This window comes from Miniopterus schreibersii (genome assembly GCF_964146895.1).
Source record: "Miniopterus schreibersii genome assembly, chromosome: 3".
In the NCBI taxonomy this organism is placed as follows: Eukaryota; Metazoa; Chordata; class Mammalia; order Chiroptera; family Miniopteridae; genus Miniopterus; species Miniopterus schreibersii.
Genome location: NC_138103.1, coordinates 56,330,755 through 56,348,678, shown reverse-complemented (window position 1 = coordinate 56,348,678; position 17,924 = coordinate 56,330,755). Strand labels below are relative to the sequence as shown.

At 37.0% G+C, this 17,924-nt stretch overlaps 1 protein-coding gene across 2 annotated transcripts; it reads right to left on the bottom strand.

Moving 5' to 3' along the window:
• Nucleotides 1–3,221: 3,221 nt before the first annotated feature.
• ARRDC3 (arrestin domain containing 3) lies at nt 3,222–17,861 on the bottom strand. 2 transcript variants are annotated; one of them, XR_013998389.1, is made up of 8 exons: nt 17,312–17,818; nt 13,337–13,418; nt 11,381–11,528; nt 10,203–10,305; nt 9,424–9,680; nt 8,923–9,085; nt 8,492–8,684; nt 3,222–5,982 (listed from the first exon to the last, which is right to left on the bottom strand). XR_013998389.1 is itself a non-coding variant. In XM_081131445.1 (8 exons), the coding sequence occupies exons 1-8, from the start codon at nt 17,589–17,591 to the stop codon at nt 5,926–5,928; spliced, it is 1,245 nt and encodes a 414-aa protein (XP_080987571.1). In that variant the 5' UTR covers nt 17,592–17,861; the 3' UTR covers nt 3,222–5,925. The 2 variants fall into 2 exon arrangements, 1 of the variants encoding a protein (XP_080987571.1); XM_081131445.1 differs by having other exon boundaries at nt 8,492–8,646; nt 17,312–17,861.
• Between the last annotated feature and the right edge of the window lie 63 nt (nt 17,862–17,924).

The following is a 17,924-nucleotide window of genomic DNA, read 5'->3' as shown; positions in this document are numbered from 1 at the left end:
GCATCCTTACAACCATTGTTTTGAACTCTGTATCTGGTAGTTTGCTTGCCTCCATTTCATTTAATTCTTACTCTGGAGATTTCTCCTGTTCTTTCATTTGGAACCTGTTTCTTTGCCTTCACATTTTGGCTTCCCTATGTTTGTTTCTGTGTATTACATAGAGCTGCTACATCTTTTGGACTTGGTAGAGCGGCCTTGTGTAGTAGGTGTCCTATAGGGGCCAGTGGTGCAGCCTCCAGACAGCCACCTGAGCTGGGTGCTCAAGGTGTGCCCCCTGTGTGGGCCGTGTGCACTGTCCTGTTGTAGTTGAGCCTTGATTGCTATTGGTGTCACTGGGAGGGATTAACCTCCAGGCCAATCTGCTGCAAGTACTGGCTGCAACTATAAGAGAGAAGCTATGCAGGAGTCAACCCTGCAGAGCAGGACTTGCTTCAGTGGGGCTATGGTGCTCATCGAGTTCTTCCCTTGAGTGTGTCACTCGTGGAGGTGGTAGGGTTGTACTCTGGTGTGGTGTGAAGCTGTCCACTGGATGCACTGGTTCTGAGGCCTCCAAGAAGGTGCAAAGTCAGCCACTACCTGTGCCTTTCCTGGGCCACCCAGTGCAAGCTGCAGAGCAATCTAACTGATGGCTGCTACTTGTGTTGGGCCTGGAGGTGCCCAGAGAGGTCAAGCTGTGAACCAATAGTGTCACTAGTGCCAGGCCTGAGGCAAGAGAGGCCAGTTGTATGGAAAAGCCAAACTTGAGTGGGGTGGGATATCAGCGAATCACCAGGGTGGGGCAAACAGTGTGAGCCAGGTTGATGGAAACTCAGATATGGTGTCCACCTGTTGGCTTTGTTGAGGGGCGGTCTCAAAAAAGATACAGTGGCCCCTGCCAGAACTTTTGTCTGGCAGAAAGCTGTCCCCACAGCTCTGGCTCTAATGCTAGATAATTCACTTCCTCTTTGTATGTCACTGGTTCCCTTTTAGCTGCTGCCTCAATGCTGGAGCTCAGAGAGATAGAGTCTGAGTAAATCTGTGCACAGGCCCTTTAAGAGGAACTGTATGTGGGACGCTAGAAACCCTCTCTTTCAGCCACAATCCTTGGTTTTTATAGCCAGAAGTTATGGGAACTTATCTTCCTAGCACTAGAAGCCTGTGCTGGGGGGTCTGGTGTGAAGCTGTGACCCCTCATTCCTCAGGGGACATCTCCACAGCTAAGACATCCCTCCTTCTTTTAAACCACTACACATGGTTGTGGGACCAGCCTGTTTCGAGTCTCCAACACTCCTACCAGTCTCAATGTGATTCTTTAAATCCCTACTTGTAGGACTTATATTCAGCTAGATTCCAGGTGGTTCTGAATGTTCTGTAATTATATTTTTGATGTGGTTGTGGGAGGATTTGAGTACTGTGCTTACCTTCAGTGTTGACTGGAAGTTGAGATAGATCTTGATATTCTGCTTTTAGTGAGCTCCTGGGTGATGCCATTACTACTGGTTTTGGGGTGGTGGGGAGTCCATACTTGAAAAAGCAAGAATGTAGTGACCTCTTTTCTCCTTTCTTCTGGAAATAGAACTCTTCCTATTGGGAAACCCATTCTCTGTGGCATAAAACATGACTCACATATTGGACAATCAGAATGTCCCCTAACAAGTGATTTGAGGACTCCAAATGGCATTTCTTCCGTGAGCTATAAAAGCTGGGGTCATCTTTACTGGCTCATCTCACATGAAAGAATAAGGCTATTTGAACAGATGAGAGATAAGAGTGAGTCCTCAGGGCATTATTTGGATTTCTGAATCTAAATGTGCTTAATAGTTTATCCCTGGAATTACTTAATAGTTTTTTACTTAAGCTAGTCTGAGTTTCTCCCTGTTACAATCAAAAGTCCTAATAAATATACCAATCTTGGCCACAATAAGGGTAGTTTGATAAGTAGAGATGATTTAATGCAAAAGCAGAGCCAGATAACTGTCACTCTTAAACTTGAGACAGGTACTGAAATCAGTCTAAAAGTATTCTAATGCAAATTTAGAAGAACTGTGGTTAATTTTCAATGTTATAGTTGACTTAGAGCATTATTTCTTTATCTAAAGATGTATTATAACCTCATACCTTCAGGGAGGAGAACTTTGGATAGCTATGTTTCCACTTTGTAGGTGAAGAAATCAAAATGCACACATCTTGTTCAAAGAAACTTCTAGTCACAGAAAACAGAACCTAGGTCTCCTCTTGTTATGCTATAATTCCTCTTCCTGTTTCCTTATTGTATTAGGATGCTGTATAGATTGCTTGCTTTTTAAAAACTGATTTTAGAGAGAGAGGACAGAGAAACATTGGTTGCTTCCCATATATGCTGTGACCAGGGATTGAACCCTCAACTGGGATATGTGCCCTGATCAGGAATCGAAAACTGCCACCTTTTGGTGTACAGGACAGTTTTCCAACTGAGCCCCACTGGCTGAGGCAGATTGCTTGCTTTGAATGAACAAAAATAACAGTACATTTCTATGAAATTGATTATAAACGTCTAACTGCTTCTTTGCAATACATTTTTATGTATATATACATTAGAGAATATGGGAGAATCATAAAGGCACATATTCAACTTGATAGCTCATCCATATAGTGTCCCAAAAAATGTATACACACTTTTTCTGATAGATCAATTGCTTTTTTTGGGACTTAACCCATTGGAATTAATAATTACTCAAAGTGTATAAACATTTTTTAGAGGACACCCTTTTATGTATAAACACTAAAAGACAAATTCTAAATGTGACTCCAGAAGTACTTTTAATGTTACAAATCACTGTATAATTCAGACATTCTTTGAGAAAATTTTTCTCAAAAATTTAGTTTTAAGTTAGAAAAAATTTGTTTTCATAAGATTCGAATAATATGGTAGCTTTTAAATTTATGTGCTCTTGAAGCTCTAGAAACTTGGACATATCAGTGAGAGGGAATTGGTATCTAAGTGAAACTACTGTACCTTGTTAAGTTTGGTTCATATGTAACACAAGTTTTATAAGGAAGTATGTATACCTTAATAATGTATTAAGTAAAACAATAATTAGTATTCAAAATTCCTTTAAGCCTTCAGTAATTTTCTTTAGTAGAGTCAAGAAGCAATTCTTCAGAATGGCTGAAGAGTTTAATTGTAGACTTAATAGTGTTTGTATGTATGATGAGTTACTAATATGATCAAGATTCAAATAAATCTCCAATTTTACAAAAAGAAAAAAAACAAAACACTTTATTTTCCACAAGGAAGAGCAATAGGAAAAATCAAATCATTTCCCACATATTGTTTTCTTAAAACAGAGCCTACAAGGACATATTCAGCACCAAATAAAAAAGGGGGGAAAAAAGAGAGAGAAATTACAAACAGCCATAGAGTATAATCTATAAAGCAAACATTTAATATTGCACTTTGTTTTACTAACATTTTGGATTTTACTTTTCCTAACTGAAAAAGCAGGAATCTATTTTGAATACTGGAATACAATTGTGAACCTCACATCTTATGTCAGAAATTGACCAATATTTAGGAAAGAGTAAAGTAATGCCTCTAAATAAAAATAAAGAAATACTTTAATGGGGAAAATAAAACTTTATTTTATAAAGTTTTATATACTTAAAATTTTATCACATTTTATTTCGTGACCCAGTGCCAATTACCAGAATATTGGTCATTCTTGCTTTCATGTGTTATTTATGAGTATATGTGATAAGTATTCCAATACTATGTATATCAACAATTGTTCCCTAGAAGTTAGACATAAAAAAGAAAAGGGATTTTCTGACAATCCCCCCCAAACAAAAATAAAACCACCAAATGCCCTTTATGCCAAATATTCCATTAGCTTTTTTGAGGGGGACATTCACAAAATGATTTAATAGAAAAATATTTCACCCCCATTTCCTTATTATCTAGTATTAATTTGCTACGGGAGCCCAAACCCTTTAACTGAATCACTTAAAACGTGATTCATTTTTACACTGGGCTTTCTTCACCCTGTCAGCATTTTTCAAACATGAATTGTCTTCCATGTTTTCTTAAAGGCCACTTATGGAAAAGCCTATTTGTTTTGTATGAAGCTTTAAGACAGTATTTAACCAGGTCAAGCACCAGGCCAGAGTTACTATTATTTTCAGTCACCTTATTAACTGTGGGGTTAAATGGCAGGATAGATGTAACACCCATTCAACACATATGTTGTAACATCAGAGATGCTGATTTTCATTAAAAACATCAGAGCTGAATTCCTTCTAAAATAAGACAATCAGTACACTTGGTACCTCAGAAAATGCCGTTTTAGGTGTCATCATGAATGCTGGTATATTTGTTATAAGCCAACTGTAAGTTATCTTTAATATACACTATAATTTACTGATGTAATAATTTTCCTCTATCTTATCTACATATACTTAAAGTCAGTGACTTCTCATGTTTAGCAAAATGTTCTTTAGGTAATGGAAAAAAATACTTCCATTAAAAACCCCCCACAAAAATATAAAACATTTATTATTCCAGCATATATTCTAGTATTTATAATTTTGAAGTTATACACTTTTAGAATAAACTTGGGTTTTCAAGCTCTGTCAAGCTTTAGCAGGATAAGAAATGTATAAATTGAGCTAATCATAACCTGAACATATATATATATATGTGTGTGTGTGTGATATATACATATATATATGTTCCTGCTCATTAAAATTTTCTGCACCAGCAAAAATGATTTCCAACATATGTGTTTGGAGGTAATTAAGTAACTCTGTATAAAAATAAATGCATTTTCTCCTCCTTTCTCATGACTGGAAAACTTCCATACTTTTAAAACAATAAAAATAACAATAATTTTTAAGAGCAACAGCCCTTAACTCTTTGCTGGTGCCTGCCATACTGCCTTTCTTTACTTCATTCTTAGCTCTTCTAGTTTCTTTTTATATGTAATGATAAAAAGGGAATGCGGGTGGGTTATCACTTTTGTGTATGTCCCTCTTCCAAATTTCCCTCTCCAAAAAGCCAACCAAACAAACGAAAAAAAAACTCAACAGTGCAACAAAACACAAAATAGCATTCCAACAGTTTGGCAAGTGATGCGTTCACCTGAGATTAAGTGATTTTAGGCAGTCAGTAACAAAATGCTGCTTTGCTGTAATAGTAGAAAGGCAACAAATTCTTAAAAGAAACCAAGAAGGTATACAATCTTGACAAAGTCATTAGCTTCCTCCTCTCATCTCTTCTCCCACATATCTGTTGCGTATCTACTACAGTAGGCTGCAAAACATACAGCAAGAAGGATTGGCTTGAAGGCATTTGATGTTTGTAAATAAATCCACGATAGGATCCAAGCTGAAGAGGTGATACATGGTCAGCCTAGTAGGACAATTCTGAGCATGTGCATACGCAGGTAAAGTCCAGGCTATATTAAATTAAAAAAAAAAATGTCAGTGCGTTTTTTTTCATGTTAAAGTTTTTTTCAAAGCTTTCTTTTGTTTCTTGTTGTGCTGACCACAAACAAGTTTTATAAGAGTATCAAGAGTCTGGCATAAATGGAAAAAAAAAAAAGCTGTAGTGACATTGAACTGCACAATGTAAGCATTGAGCATGTGCAAATTTTCAAATCAAAAGAAGGAAACCATCCCTCTTTATAACGTGGTGTCTTGACACGTATGACCATAGGCTAAGAAGACTGCTCTTGGTATGTGCCAGTTTTAAAGAAGAAAAGCTTAGATCTTCAAGCATGTTGGAGCAGTCCCAGAATGTTGCCATAGGCCTCTAAAGCTTGATCACTGGTTGTTTCATGTATTTGCCATTTTTCTGGGCAAAAGCAATTCCACTTCCTCTGAAAACGTGTCTCCAAGATACTTCTCTGTCCTCAGCCGGAAGAGATACAGTTCGGAATCCACATCAACTTGATTTAACCATGTGTTTCTTCAACGAGAGGGGCAGGATGGTCTATCATCTGCCGACTGATCAGGATTTGGATCAATCTAGAAAGAGAAAAAAAATTAAGTTATTTGATAAAGTCTAGTAAGAATGTAGCAAATGACTAAGATTTTGAGTATTAGTTGAGAAATCTAATTAGAAAGAACATACACAGCTAGTATGGGGAGGAAACGGTACTAGTATTATCTATAAAGTGCTTGATATGCAATTACTACATTAACAATATAAGTCATAAAAATATGCCTGAATAGTTCTTTCACTAAAGCTAATAAATTTTATCACTGAATGGAGTTTTACTCAGCACTTAAGTTTTACAAGTACTTAAGACTCAAATACACAATGGAAAACATCTTTTTAGTAATGATCTCTTCTCGTATTCCTTTCATCTTTTTATAAAAAAGTTAACTCATCTCTTCTGTATGCTTTAGGAAGAATGCAGTTATGTAAAAAATGTTCTTGGTGCTATGTGAGGTAGTTAACTAGTGGGTATAAAAGCTTAGAAAGGGCCCAGGAATAGTGTGTACCAAGAAATAGTAATGCTGAACCCATCAGACCTTCTCTGTTCCTGGAGTGACTTTCATGTACACACATACATTTAATAAAAGTGAATGTACTTTCGTCGCTTCTCAGGTACAAAGAGAAAGGGCACAGGAAGGCAAGTTGTTGGTTTAATACATTCCTTTACTGAAATGTATTACTTGTTTTACTTGTATTTACATGTGGGACAATCCAAAGTACCTCAGACCCTTTAGGTAAAACACATTTTTGAAGAATAAAAAGCTAAATAACTTTTCTTTCTTTTAATGACTATCCTTTATAGAAAAAAAAGTAAAAATTTAAAATAGCATTTTGAGCCCCCCTTGATGTGGCTAGAAGTTAATTAAACCACAATCTGAACCAATTTAGGGTTTTAAAGATTTTTAATTCTCTTAATTATCTTTAGTTCATTTTATTTTATTTTTTATATATCTTTATTGATTTCAGAGAGAGGAAAGGAGAGGGCGAGAGAGATAGAAACATCAATGATGAGAGAGTCATTGATTGAGCCCGCAACCTGGGCATGTGCCCTGACCGGGAATCGAACCCCGATCGCCTGGATCCTAGGTCGACGCTCAACCGCTGAGCCACGCCCGGCCGGGCTCTTTAGTTCATTTTAAAAAGGAGTTAGAATTTTAAGACAAATTACTTAAAAGTGGATATTCAGATTGCCATTCTTTTAAAATGCCTGGACAGTGAAGAAGCCTCAGACCCAATGAGAAACAACTGACTTAATAAGCAAGTCAGAAATGTCTGAATAAAAATGTGATAAGAAAATCTGCAACAAGTGGGAGAACATTTTTAGCATCTAATAGAAAATTTTATGAATAGGAATAGTTGGATAGAAAAATTATGTCTAATCAAGAATTTGCAAGGACAGACTGTGAATATCCTATAATCAATGAATAAAGTGCATCTCATATTAGCTACATCCAAAGGAAAGTTGACTCTTTCGTCATGGTGTTGGGGGTAGAAGGTGGGGAGAACAATTTGTTGAAGAGTACAACAATCCCTTTTATGTCTTACTTGGTAATAATATTTCACTGTAAAATACCTGTCTAAATTACAGAAACCAAAGGAAAAAGCTAATCGTAGTGATTTACAAAATTATTTGGTATTATATTGGTATCAAGGCTGACTTTAAAGCCCCTCAAAATGTGTATTATGCATACACGCGTTCTGAAGCATCCTGGAATTGAAATTGCTGCATCCCCCACCCGCTCCCACTTACTTGCCTTTTCACATGCTGTTCTTCATGCCTGAACTACTACACCTGAGCACTACTTTTAATCATCTTTCTCAGGGATTCCCAAGGCCCAGTAAGCTGATCCTCAAATGAACTGCGCATTGCTTTCTCATTGTTATGTAATATTTTGCTTCTAAGTTTGTTTTTCTCACCAGACTACGAGCTCCTCCCAAAAAAAGGCCGTATTTTATTCACATAAGGGCTTAGCTGCCATCAATATGAGAGGAGTAAAAATAATCTAACAGTGTAGGAATGTTAAGATGTTATTGCAAGTATGCTATTTTCCCTCATGGCTGAGAATGTTAAAATACGCCAGAATTGCCCACCAGTGGTTGAGTATCAACCTAGGATCCAGGAGATCATGGTTTGATTCCTGGTCAGTCGGGGGTGTGCAGGAGGCAGCCAATCAATGACGACTCTTTCATCATTGGTGTTTCTATTTCTCTCTCGCTCTCCCTTCATCTCTCTGAAATCAATAAAGATATACTTAAAAAAAAAAAAATACATACACACACACACACACACACAATTACTTTAGCATTTTGAAAGCATAAGGTGAGATCATTATTTTTATTTCCCCAATAATAGAAGTGAACAGTCCTACTTCTGGGTCATACTTAGTAAATATTGACAAACCTAATCTAACCTTTAATCTATGGTTTTAAATTATGTTTTTCTATTATCATGATAGTAAGAATCTAATTGTATTTTTGAAAAGTCTGCAATGTAAGACAGCCAGCCCATTTTATACTTGAGGAGTTGGTGCTTACCTCTGAATAAAGAGGTGGAGGCAAGAACCGAAACTCCTGGATATAAGCAAACAGTGGTCCTTGAAACGCTCTTTCAAAGTCATCACAGGCACTCACTGGAGCAAGATTGTTCCGCCTTTGTTCCTCTGTGACCACTTCTGCATAGCTGGGTGGTGCTGAAGGAAAAAGATACACGCAATTCGAACAGCATGTTCTTATGCATGTCAAAATACACAGAATAGTAGGTATTAAAAAGAAATATCAAGGTAAAATAATAATAATTTGTTTTGTGTTCAAAACTAGGGGGATACATGTTTTAAATTTAACATTAGGGGCACATATAGTCTTTTTAGGTATAGACAAAAGTTTAATCGTAAAACATAAGAAGTAAAATTATATTCTTGAAAATAATAAAAGATTTAAAAAGTTAGATATGCATTGTATCAAATTACCTTCAGGTCTTTCAGGTAGGGATAAACCAAGCCAGTTCATATTCATGCTACACTGACTGCTTACACTTGAGGTTCTGCTACCAAATGGATGTAGAGGAATGGTGCCGATGACAAGAGGCAAATTAAGAAATAAATCCATAGCTCCAGGAATATCCACATATACCTAAACAGTAAAAAGAGATGATAGTTTTAAAAATGCCAAGTACTATTTCCTTTTTAAAAACTAATAACCCAGTTTTAATGTTGTCTGAAGTCCTCATTTACTTAATTTTTTATTTATATGCATATGATATACAAAAAAAGTTTGTCCATCATGTATAATACTGTATTGTACATTTACATACATATCAGGTAAAATTAATAATTACAATTAAAACTATATAAAGATTTATATTTCTTTTTATATATCACATATGGAATATGAAAATCAAATCCTGGATGTAAGACAAAATGATATCATGACCTTAAGACTTAAATAAAACCCGTTAAATTTATACGTACCATTAGTGAATATTCCACACGGATTATACTACAGTCGAGGATAGACGGAGAAACAGGTGGAATTTTCAGCAACTTGCCATTCCATGTCTCTGTCTTTCCAGATGATAAGGATTCCCCACGCAAGTTAGCCACAAGCTGTTTTACTTCCTTCATTTTCCCTTTGGCATAGAAGGCCTGTGTTTGGTAAATGGCTGCTTTTGGCACCACCATTCGGGAAGAGCAGTTCTCAATCTCAGCAAATATCTGAATTGATTCACCTAGAGGGGAAAAACACACACACAAAAAAACCTGTTAACAAAACAAAATCAAACCCCCCATGTAGATTCTCTGGCTAACACTGGAAAGTTCAGCAGACTACACAGATGAAAAACTGTTCTAAGAGTGGCAACTAATTTAGAGTTATAAAAATGAACTATATGTTTACAGTAGCTCTTTAAAAAAGAGGCCCCGGTCGGGTAGCTCAGTTGGTTAGAGCGTTGTCCCAACACAACAAAGTTATGGGTTCAAGCCCCAGTCAGGGCACATACAAGAAGCAACCAATGAATGCATAAATAAGTGAAACAACAAATTGAGGTTTCTCTCTAAAAAAAAATCAATAAAAAATAAATAAAAAAGGAGACTACATTCAAATTTATGAAAGAAAACTGGATAAGCACAACTTATGTTATTTTACCAAAGAATGCTGTTTCATGTTTGCATTTAGTAGAAATGTTATAAATTTAAACACAAAAGTTAAGTGAAAAAGGATTGTTTTTTGTGGGAATCCACTTCATACATACCTGGGGTATAGCCCTTCCTTTCGATTTTGGCACTTAAGGATATTGGGCCTGAGGTACAAAACCAGCAACAGAGAGTCTTTTCTTTTGTGCCTGCTTGGGGTGACTGTAAGAAATAAATTTAGATAAAAAAGATCAATGTATGAGTAGGGAGAGTAATAAAATGTTTTAAAACACAATCTAAATTCTAGGAGAATTTAAAATTAAAACAGTGCTCCTTTTTGTTGGTGGCCAAATATATCCTTTTTTTTTGTAACTAACAAATGGCTCTAAATTATATTATTTTTGTTTTTATATATAAGTTTCTGTTCAATTAAAGAAAAAAGGGTACAGGGCTTACTTAATACCATATCCCATAAACATAGTTTAGCCCACACTATTTTTATATATATATATATGTGTATATATATACATACATATATATATACACATATATATATATGCTAATTAAAAACCAACCAACCAACCAAACCAAAAAAACCCTTTCCACATTACATTTAAACTGCCTTAAATAAAAATGCAGCTTGGAAAGCAACTTGGTTATAAATCCCAAATGCTAACATCTTTCTTTGAGAATGTGAAAATCAACATATAAAAAAGGGAAAACTGCACATTTAAAAAATTAATTTGTATTTGCTTAAAGATGTTATCATTTGTTTAAACCAATTAATGTTTTTGAAGTCAAATTTGAATCTTGTGAAAAAATACAATTAAAAAGGATTTCTTTTAAGATGAAATTAAGTTTTTTCATGAAAGTGATAATCTCCCCATCGTTTGACATCCCTACATGGAATAATGCAAAGCAATATAAATTTTACATTATGATATTTTCAAATTAAATGATATTGTCTCATAATAATAAATACTACTGTTCCTCATCTACTAAAATTATCCAGGGAACAGATTTATTTTTTTGTTACTGCTGTTTTCTTCTGAGTAAGAGATATTTCATACCATATACTGGTCTTACTCTTAAAATTTAATGTTATCACAGTATCAAAAAATATGATCATATTCTTCATGAGTTTGTGTGTCCTTGACTGTTATTTTTTTAAAAATTAGTACTTATGGAATTTTAAAATAAAACCACTATTTTAAAATTACAAAATTACAGTTTAGGTGATTATTCTTTAGTATTGATATGCCAAAAACAAAGAATGAAGAATTCAGTCAGTTCTTACCAGTAATGAAGGAGTGTTGATATCTATATGCTCAAAGACTGTAAATTCCTTCTTTAATTTTACTGGTAGAAGCCAAGGCCTGTGCAATTCGGCTTTCACCCAATAGCGCACACTGCCATGTCGGCCTTCAAATGAGGTAGCAAGTGGTCTGTGCAAAATATAAAGGTCAATATATTAATCTCACACCTCTTTCAAGTAATTATACAGTAGGTCAGCATAGAAGTGTTAATATATTGTACTGTTTATGTATTGTACTGTTTATATATCAGTGAGGTATCAAACACATAATTTAAAAATTTTCCAAAGGGATAGTCGTTGGGGAAAAAACTTGTTTCCAAGTACCAATAGTAGGTAAATGTAGAAATTTTGCTTTAAAAAGCCAGAAGAATACAATCCCTTTAAACAAAGAAGCTGCTTTTAATGTTGGTGGCAAAATTATGAAAATCTGAAAATGAACAATTCTTGAAAAGGTCAAGAATTTAATTTAAAAGTAAAGCTAAGAATGGTTTAACTATTTCTATTGAGACGTTACAGACACTGGCTAAACATTCAGACCAAATTCCCTACAGTGCTCTACTATTTTTTTGTTAGGAATCATCATCTCTTTTTATAGCAATTAATTAAGAAGGTCTAGAAAAGGCCTAGAATAGTCATTATAGTTTCAAAAATTTCACATTTCACAAAGTCCAAGGGAATCAGAACCTGCAACTTTGCCAGATTTTATTACTCATGAAAGATTTTATTTTAGTGAGTTTAGTCTCTTTTTCATAATTTCATTAGAAAAATGCCAATGTTCAGTTATTTACAAGGTAGAGTGCTAACTTAGATTAGTATGAGAAGTAGTAGTGTTTTTACAATTTTTTTTTTTGGTGTCATTTTAGACTCTTGAATTAACTTGTATAGCAGGGAGAAATAAAATGCAGTCTTTTGCTAGTCTTCTAGAGTTTATTTTAAATGAATGCTTTACAGGTAGAATTTAAAATTATATATTAAATTACTTCCATCCTTTGAAAATATTCAGGCCCAGTATTAGCCTTATTGCATTCACAGACTAAAAATATTTCTCTCAGAAACGTAGATTAGGGCATCATATTTTAAATGATGTTCTTAAGTAATATGGTAAATAGAATACTGAAAAATACCATTTATAAACTCTATCCACAGAAAACAACTCGTAGTACTAGAATTAACAAAAATATAGAATTATGTACATTTGGCACTTAATAAATTCTTCTGTAATGCAAGTTTATCCTGCAAAATAAGCGTAAGTGCCACTTTGCATATCAAGATATCTGCTAAAGGCATTGTTTAAAAAAAATTATCATCTCTTCTAAGAATCTTTTATTACACTAAGTCTATACCATTTTCTTTCTTCCTTTCCTATTACATCCCAAGCCTTACATTAAGGTATCTAGGATGGATGTTTCCTTTAAAGTCCAGGTCATAATCTCTTGTGTGACCTTCTCAATAGCTCTTTACACAGAAGCTACTGAATTCAGAGCCAAAGAACATCACTCCTAACGATGAGATATTCCTACTTATGTTTGTGTTCTTAGTTTACTGCTGTTGGAAGATAGACTACTGAATTTTTATAAATTTCTTATGAGAGACTTGATATGTTTTACCTTTTCTGTTAATGCTAACTGATGATAAACTAAGCATACAGTGCTTAATTATTTGACTAGCACCTTTCAGTTCACTTGTGTGAAATGAAAGGCTATTCAAGTTTTAAAAACCTCATAAATCTTGAGGCAAAGTACTAAGAATTAAGCTTTGCTTTCTATAATTTTGCCACACTACATTATAAAATAGCTTTTTTTAGTATATCGTTTTCCTTTAGCAAGATTCAGTAATGAAAAGGGTTTTTTTTTTTTAAACTAAAAATATTGAAACTTAGAATTTTAATTCTAAAAGAATGGATGTCTATGAAAAGTGCCTGTTACTTCTAATACTTACGTCTGTGGAAGCTCGAAGCTGAATGCATATTCATGCCTTCCTGAAGGAATAGTGTTGGAGCCTTCTTCGGAATTATCATCATCTAAAACACAGAAAGAGAAAACAAAAAAACCTGTTATTAAACCTTTACACACTCTTCAGGGTGGCATGGTCACATAATTAAGTGTACAAGTTTTAGGGTCTGAGAGATCTACGTTCTAATTTCAACTTCATCACTTCTCTGGGTAAAATAAAAATCCTGGGTCTTCAGTGGCCTCATCTGTAAAATGGGGATAATTAATACTTAGACCCCGTGGGTGTCCTTTAATGGAAAATGACCTGGACTATAGGCCTCTGTATCTAATGGAGTAATATGCTGAACTAAAGATTCAGCTCTCAAATCTCATGCTAAGATGTTATCTGTCTCTCCAATTATTTCCTTGAATTTTGATAAATTGATATATAGTCTTATATATAAGACTATATAAAATGAAAACTGTTCACGTAAGCCTTTAAAAATATCAGTTGATACAAATGTGAATGTTACAATTATAAACCATTAGAAGACTTTCTGTCAAATAGATGTTGGAGCTAAAAAAAAAACCCCACTTCAGTGATTTTAATGTCAGTTTCATAGTTAAAAATATAAATTCTTTATTGAACCTAAAATGACAATAACCAGTCTGTCCTAACAACAGCTAAAATTTTGCACATATGTAAAAAATATATCTCAGATTTAAACGGTGCCTAACTGGGCAACAACACTGTCTGTCTGTCCCACATCCTTGATATATGTAGTCTAACTAGGTTATTGCCAATTGCTTGAAAAAAAGGGATAACCTTTCATTTCAGATACCAATTTCTTTTGGTCAACTAGATTATTTAAAAAATGTCTCCAAAATATATTAACGAAAGAAAAACGCGGGGGGGGGGGATTCTGGATTTTTAAAATGATTTCTTTTAAGTGTTCTGACTACATAATTGCATAAATGTCTTAATTATGTAATTTTCTCGGTGTAGAAATATTTATCATTAGCAGCCCTTTATCTTGAAAGCTGACGAAAGGGCTATTACCTTTAACTTTCCCTCACCAAAGTACCGAGTATACACCGAAAACGTGACGCTTCCCTTAGGAAAAAGGAAAATGCGCCTCTATGCAGACCTTTTATCCAAAACCCACGATGATGCGCCTTTATCTTAGTACTATTTTCCTCGTCCGCTGTGCAAAACCTACGAACGGATTTCAGCACCAAGAACTGGCTGGTGAGCGGGGCCGCTGAAATTCGCTGTCCTCGAAAGCACCCCGAGTTTGCCTCCCTTTCCCTTTCTTCCCGTCTCGCTCCCTTTTTGTGCCAGCTCAGCAGTCTCGCTGCGCGAGCGGCGGCGGCCGCGCCGCGGTAAACAACTGCCGGGCTGTCAATCAAGAACTAGACCGGAGCAGGAGAGGACCGGCCTAAACCGGCGCGAGCAGATCCCAGCCGGCGCGCCGCCGCCCGCGCGCCCCGCTATACATACGGCATACGTCGCCGCCCCGCGCGCGCGCCCGCGCAGCCTAGCCTGCTGGACCGGGGCGGGGCCACCGAGCCGCGCGCTTCCGCTTTACACGCCCCAGCCGGCGACCGGTTCGATCTGGCTCGGGCCACCCCGACACCTTTACCGTCGCTGTGAGGGAAACTGGGGCGGGGGGGGGACACACGGGACAGGGAACAATGGGTGGGGGGAGGGAATACTGGCCGAGGCCCCCACCCAGCTTTTGATGTTACCATCCCTTTTCCTTCCCTTCTGCCCTGCCTCGCGCTCTCCCTCAGGTCCAGTCAAGGTAGCCGGCCAGATGCCTACACAGGTCGGGGGACACCCTTTGTTTTAGCTGAGAGAGAAACTTTCACAGAAGACACCTGACATCTTCCACTCGTAAAAATAGGAAAATGGGGGCCTGCGAACCCTCTGAATAGCACTGTCCGCTGAAGTTGCGCCCAGGGCCATTCGGCACCTGTAAAGCCAGCAGGAGCTTCTCTCATCTACACTTCTGACATCTGAAAGAATTTATTTCGGGGTCCCGAACAGGCCACGGTGGGGCGACAGAACGTGATGTGACACGGGCACCTCCGGAAGCCCCGGGAAGGGACGCGAGTAGGGGCGGAGGCGACCGCTCCGGAGGAGCCTCTACCGGCGCACACCGGTTCCAAGCCTCGCCCCAACCGGCACGACCCACTCTCCCCACCCGCCCGCGCCCAATCCAATCAGAGCCTGGCATCGCCTTAGCAACAGGCTAACAAACGCGGCTCCGCCTATCGCGGGCCGCCCGGGGCGGGGTCTCAATTACCAGGCTAGTTTGAGAGGTCCCAGTTTCAAGTCATTGAAACTATTCCAGGCTAAGCGCTCGTCCACGCTTCGCAGGGATTGAGGGGTGTTTCGTGGGGTTACAAGGCACATAGTTTATTCTACCAGGAAACCATAGAGCAGCTAATAAAACTGTGTTTGTTCCCAGAAGTCGTTATTCTACAGTCTAAAGTCTATTAAAAAACCTTTGTTTCTTCTCTCCATTTTATAAAAAGCTGCAATATCCGGAAAGGTTCAAACAAACTCGTGTGTCTGCTTTTCAACAAATACAATGACTGTCATTAGGCATTAGCGCTTCTTATCAGCGTAACTGCTTGGGGAGATTAACTAGAAATTATGTCAGGATGCAAATTACCTATGTGTAACTGAAAACCTAACTAAAGAATTAACCTCATCTGAATATTTTAAAAAATAGTGCATTGCTGTAACTGAAAGCATCCTTCATTTCTACACTTGCTTTAGTTCAATTAGCACTTCCATCAGGCATGTGCATATTTTAATATTAAAAATGAAGGTAAAAATGTGCTCTACTTTTTGAAAATAGTCCACATTTGAAATAAATATTGCATTAAAAAGGAGAAGTGCAAAATTACATAACCAGTTTTAACACTATATTCTTCTTGGTCTAAGAATTAAGTCATCGCCACCACCTGACGCGTGCAACCAATCTGCTGAGAGCTGAACAAGCGCCCCTCCTCACCACCCCCCAGAACTGGTCCGAAACAGGATTGAACCGCTTCTAACAAAGGGTGGAAACTTAGAAAAACAAGCTTAGAGTCTTCTATATTTCCACAATGTAACGATTTAAACAATAGATTGGAAATCTCTGGACCACTTCAACGTTTGACAACCCTTCATCTCACTTTTCCAACCAAAAATCAAATCCAATGTGCTGAATACTTTTCAATTTCATTTGACTGGCATGGGTTTCATTGAATGCACGCTTGAAAGTTAAGCATGATGCTCGGAAAGGTAAATTACCCTAAATGGGTTCTAAAACTGATTTGAAACCTATCACAATGATAGATAATGTCCTTTAAAATAGAGAATGATTGACATATATTTCTAAAGAAACTGGAAAGAATAGGGGATAAACACGTGGGGTGTTGATACCATATGTCAAAATAAGCCACAGAAACCCTTTATCAAAGAACAATGATCAATCCTTTAAAGTCTTTTGCATGTCAATATTAAAAATGATATACCCCTATTAACCCACTTAAAGATGTTATTACATTTCTTAATTGAAACTTATTTTTTAAGATCTAAGGTTGCAGAGTACAAGGGAAAAAAATCTAACATTGGACTGCAGCTTTTGGCAATTCAGTTGAAAACATATTGGTGAAATTAGTGAATCGAGTTTGAGCAGAATTTAAGTAAGGTGCAAACGGATGGCAAGTGCGTATGCCACAGACCAAGCCGGGTATGGAGGTAGTTGAGTAAGTGCAGTTTGCAGTCACTTTGCAGATGCCTGCATGCGCTACGACTTAACACACGATGAATGTCAAGGAGAATCCGGATCTTCCAACTTTGCTCATCTTTTATCAAACTGCTACGTGTTATGCTAGGAGTAGAATTATATTAATTCAGAAAAATTACAAGGTTCATTCCCAAAGAAAACAGGATTAATGATTTCTGAATAATATAAAAACTTACCTCTTTCGTGTCCAATTAAGATGTCTTTATGGTTGAAATACTCTACTTCTTCAGTGTAGTTCTGGGTGTAGGCAGTATTGGAGCCGGCGTTTCTAGATTCGGTCCAGCGTACTTTCGCATGTCCTCTTGCGTGAATTTTAAGAGATTTTACTCTGATTTCCCCAGTAACTTCTAAATTTACCCTTCCTGAGACTGTATCCCCACTAGAATACACAGGGACATTGCTGTCATTAAGACAGTCAAAGCTTATCGTCAAACTCTTCACCTTTCCCAGCACCATGTTTATAACAAAATCTATAAAAATATAATGTAAGACAAAAAAGTCAAGATCACATATAAAATGTGATCTTCACGTAACACCGATCGATGTCTTTGCCGTGGAAAAAGCTTACAGGCAAGATCAGTGACTCCTTACAAATAGTTCATTGAGATTTCTTAAAAAGTCAGGGCAGCAGAGAAGCTCCCGCTCCGCGCTCCTGCCGGCCTCAGTGGTCTCCTTACAAAGACGGGCGGCTGAGCGCTGCCAGCTCACTTAAAGAGCAGCTTTGTGAAAAACAACCCCAGTGCGCATGCGCACGCCGGGAAGCCGCCGGCCCTCCCTGCGCGCCCCCCC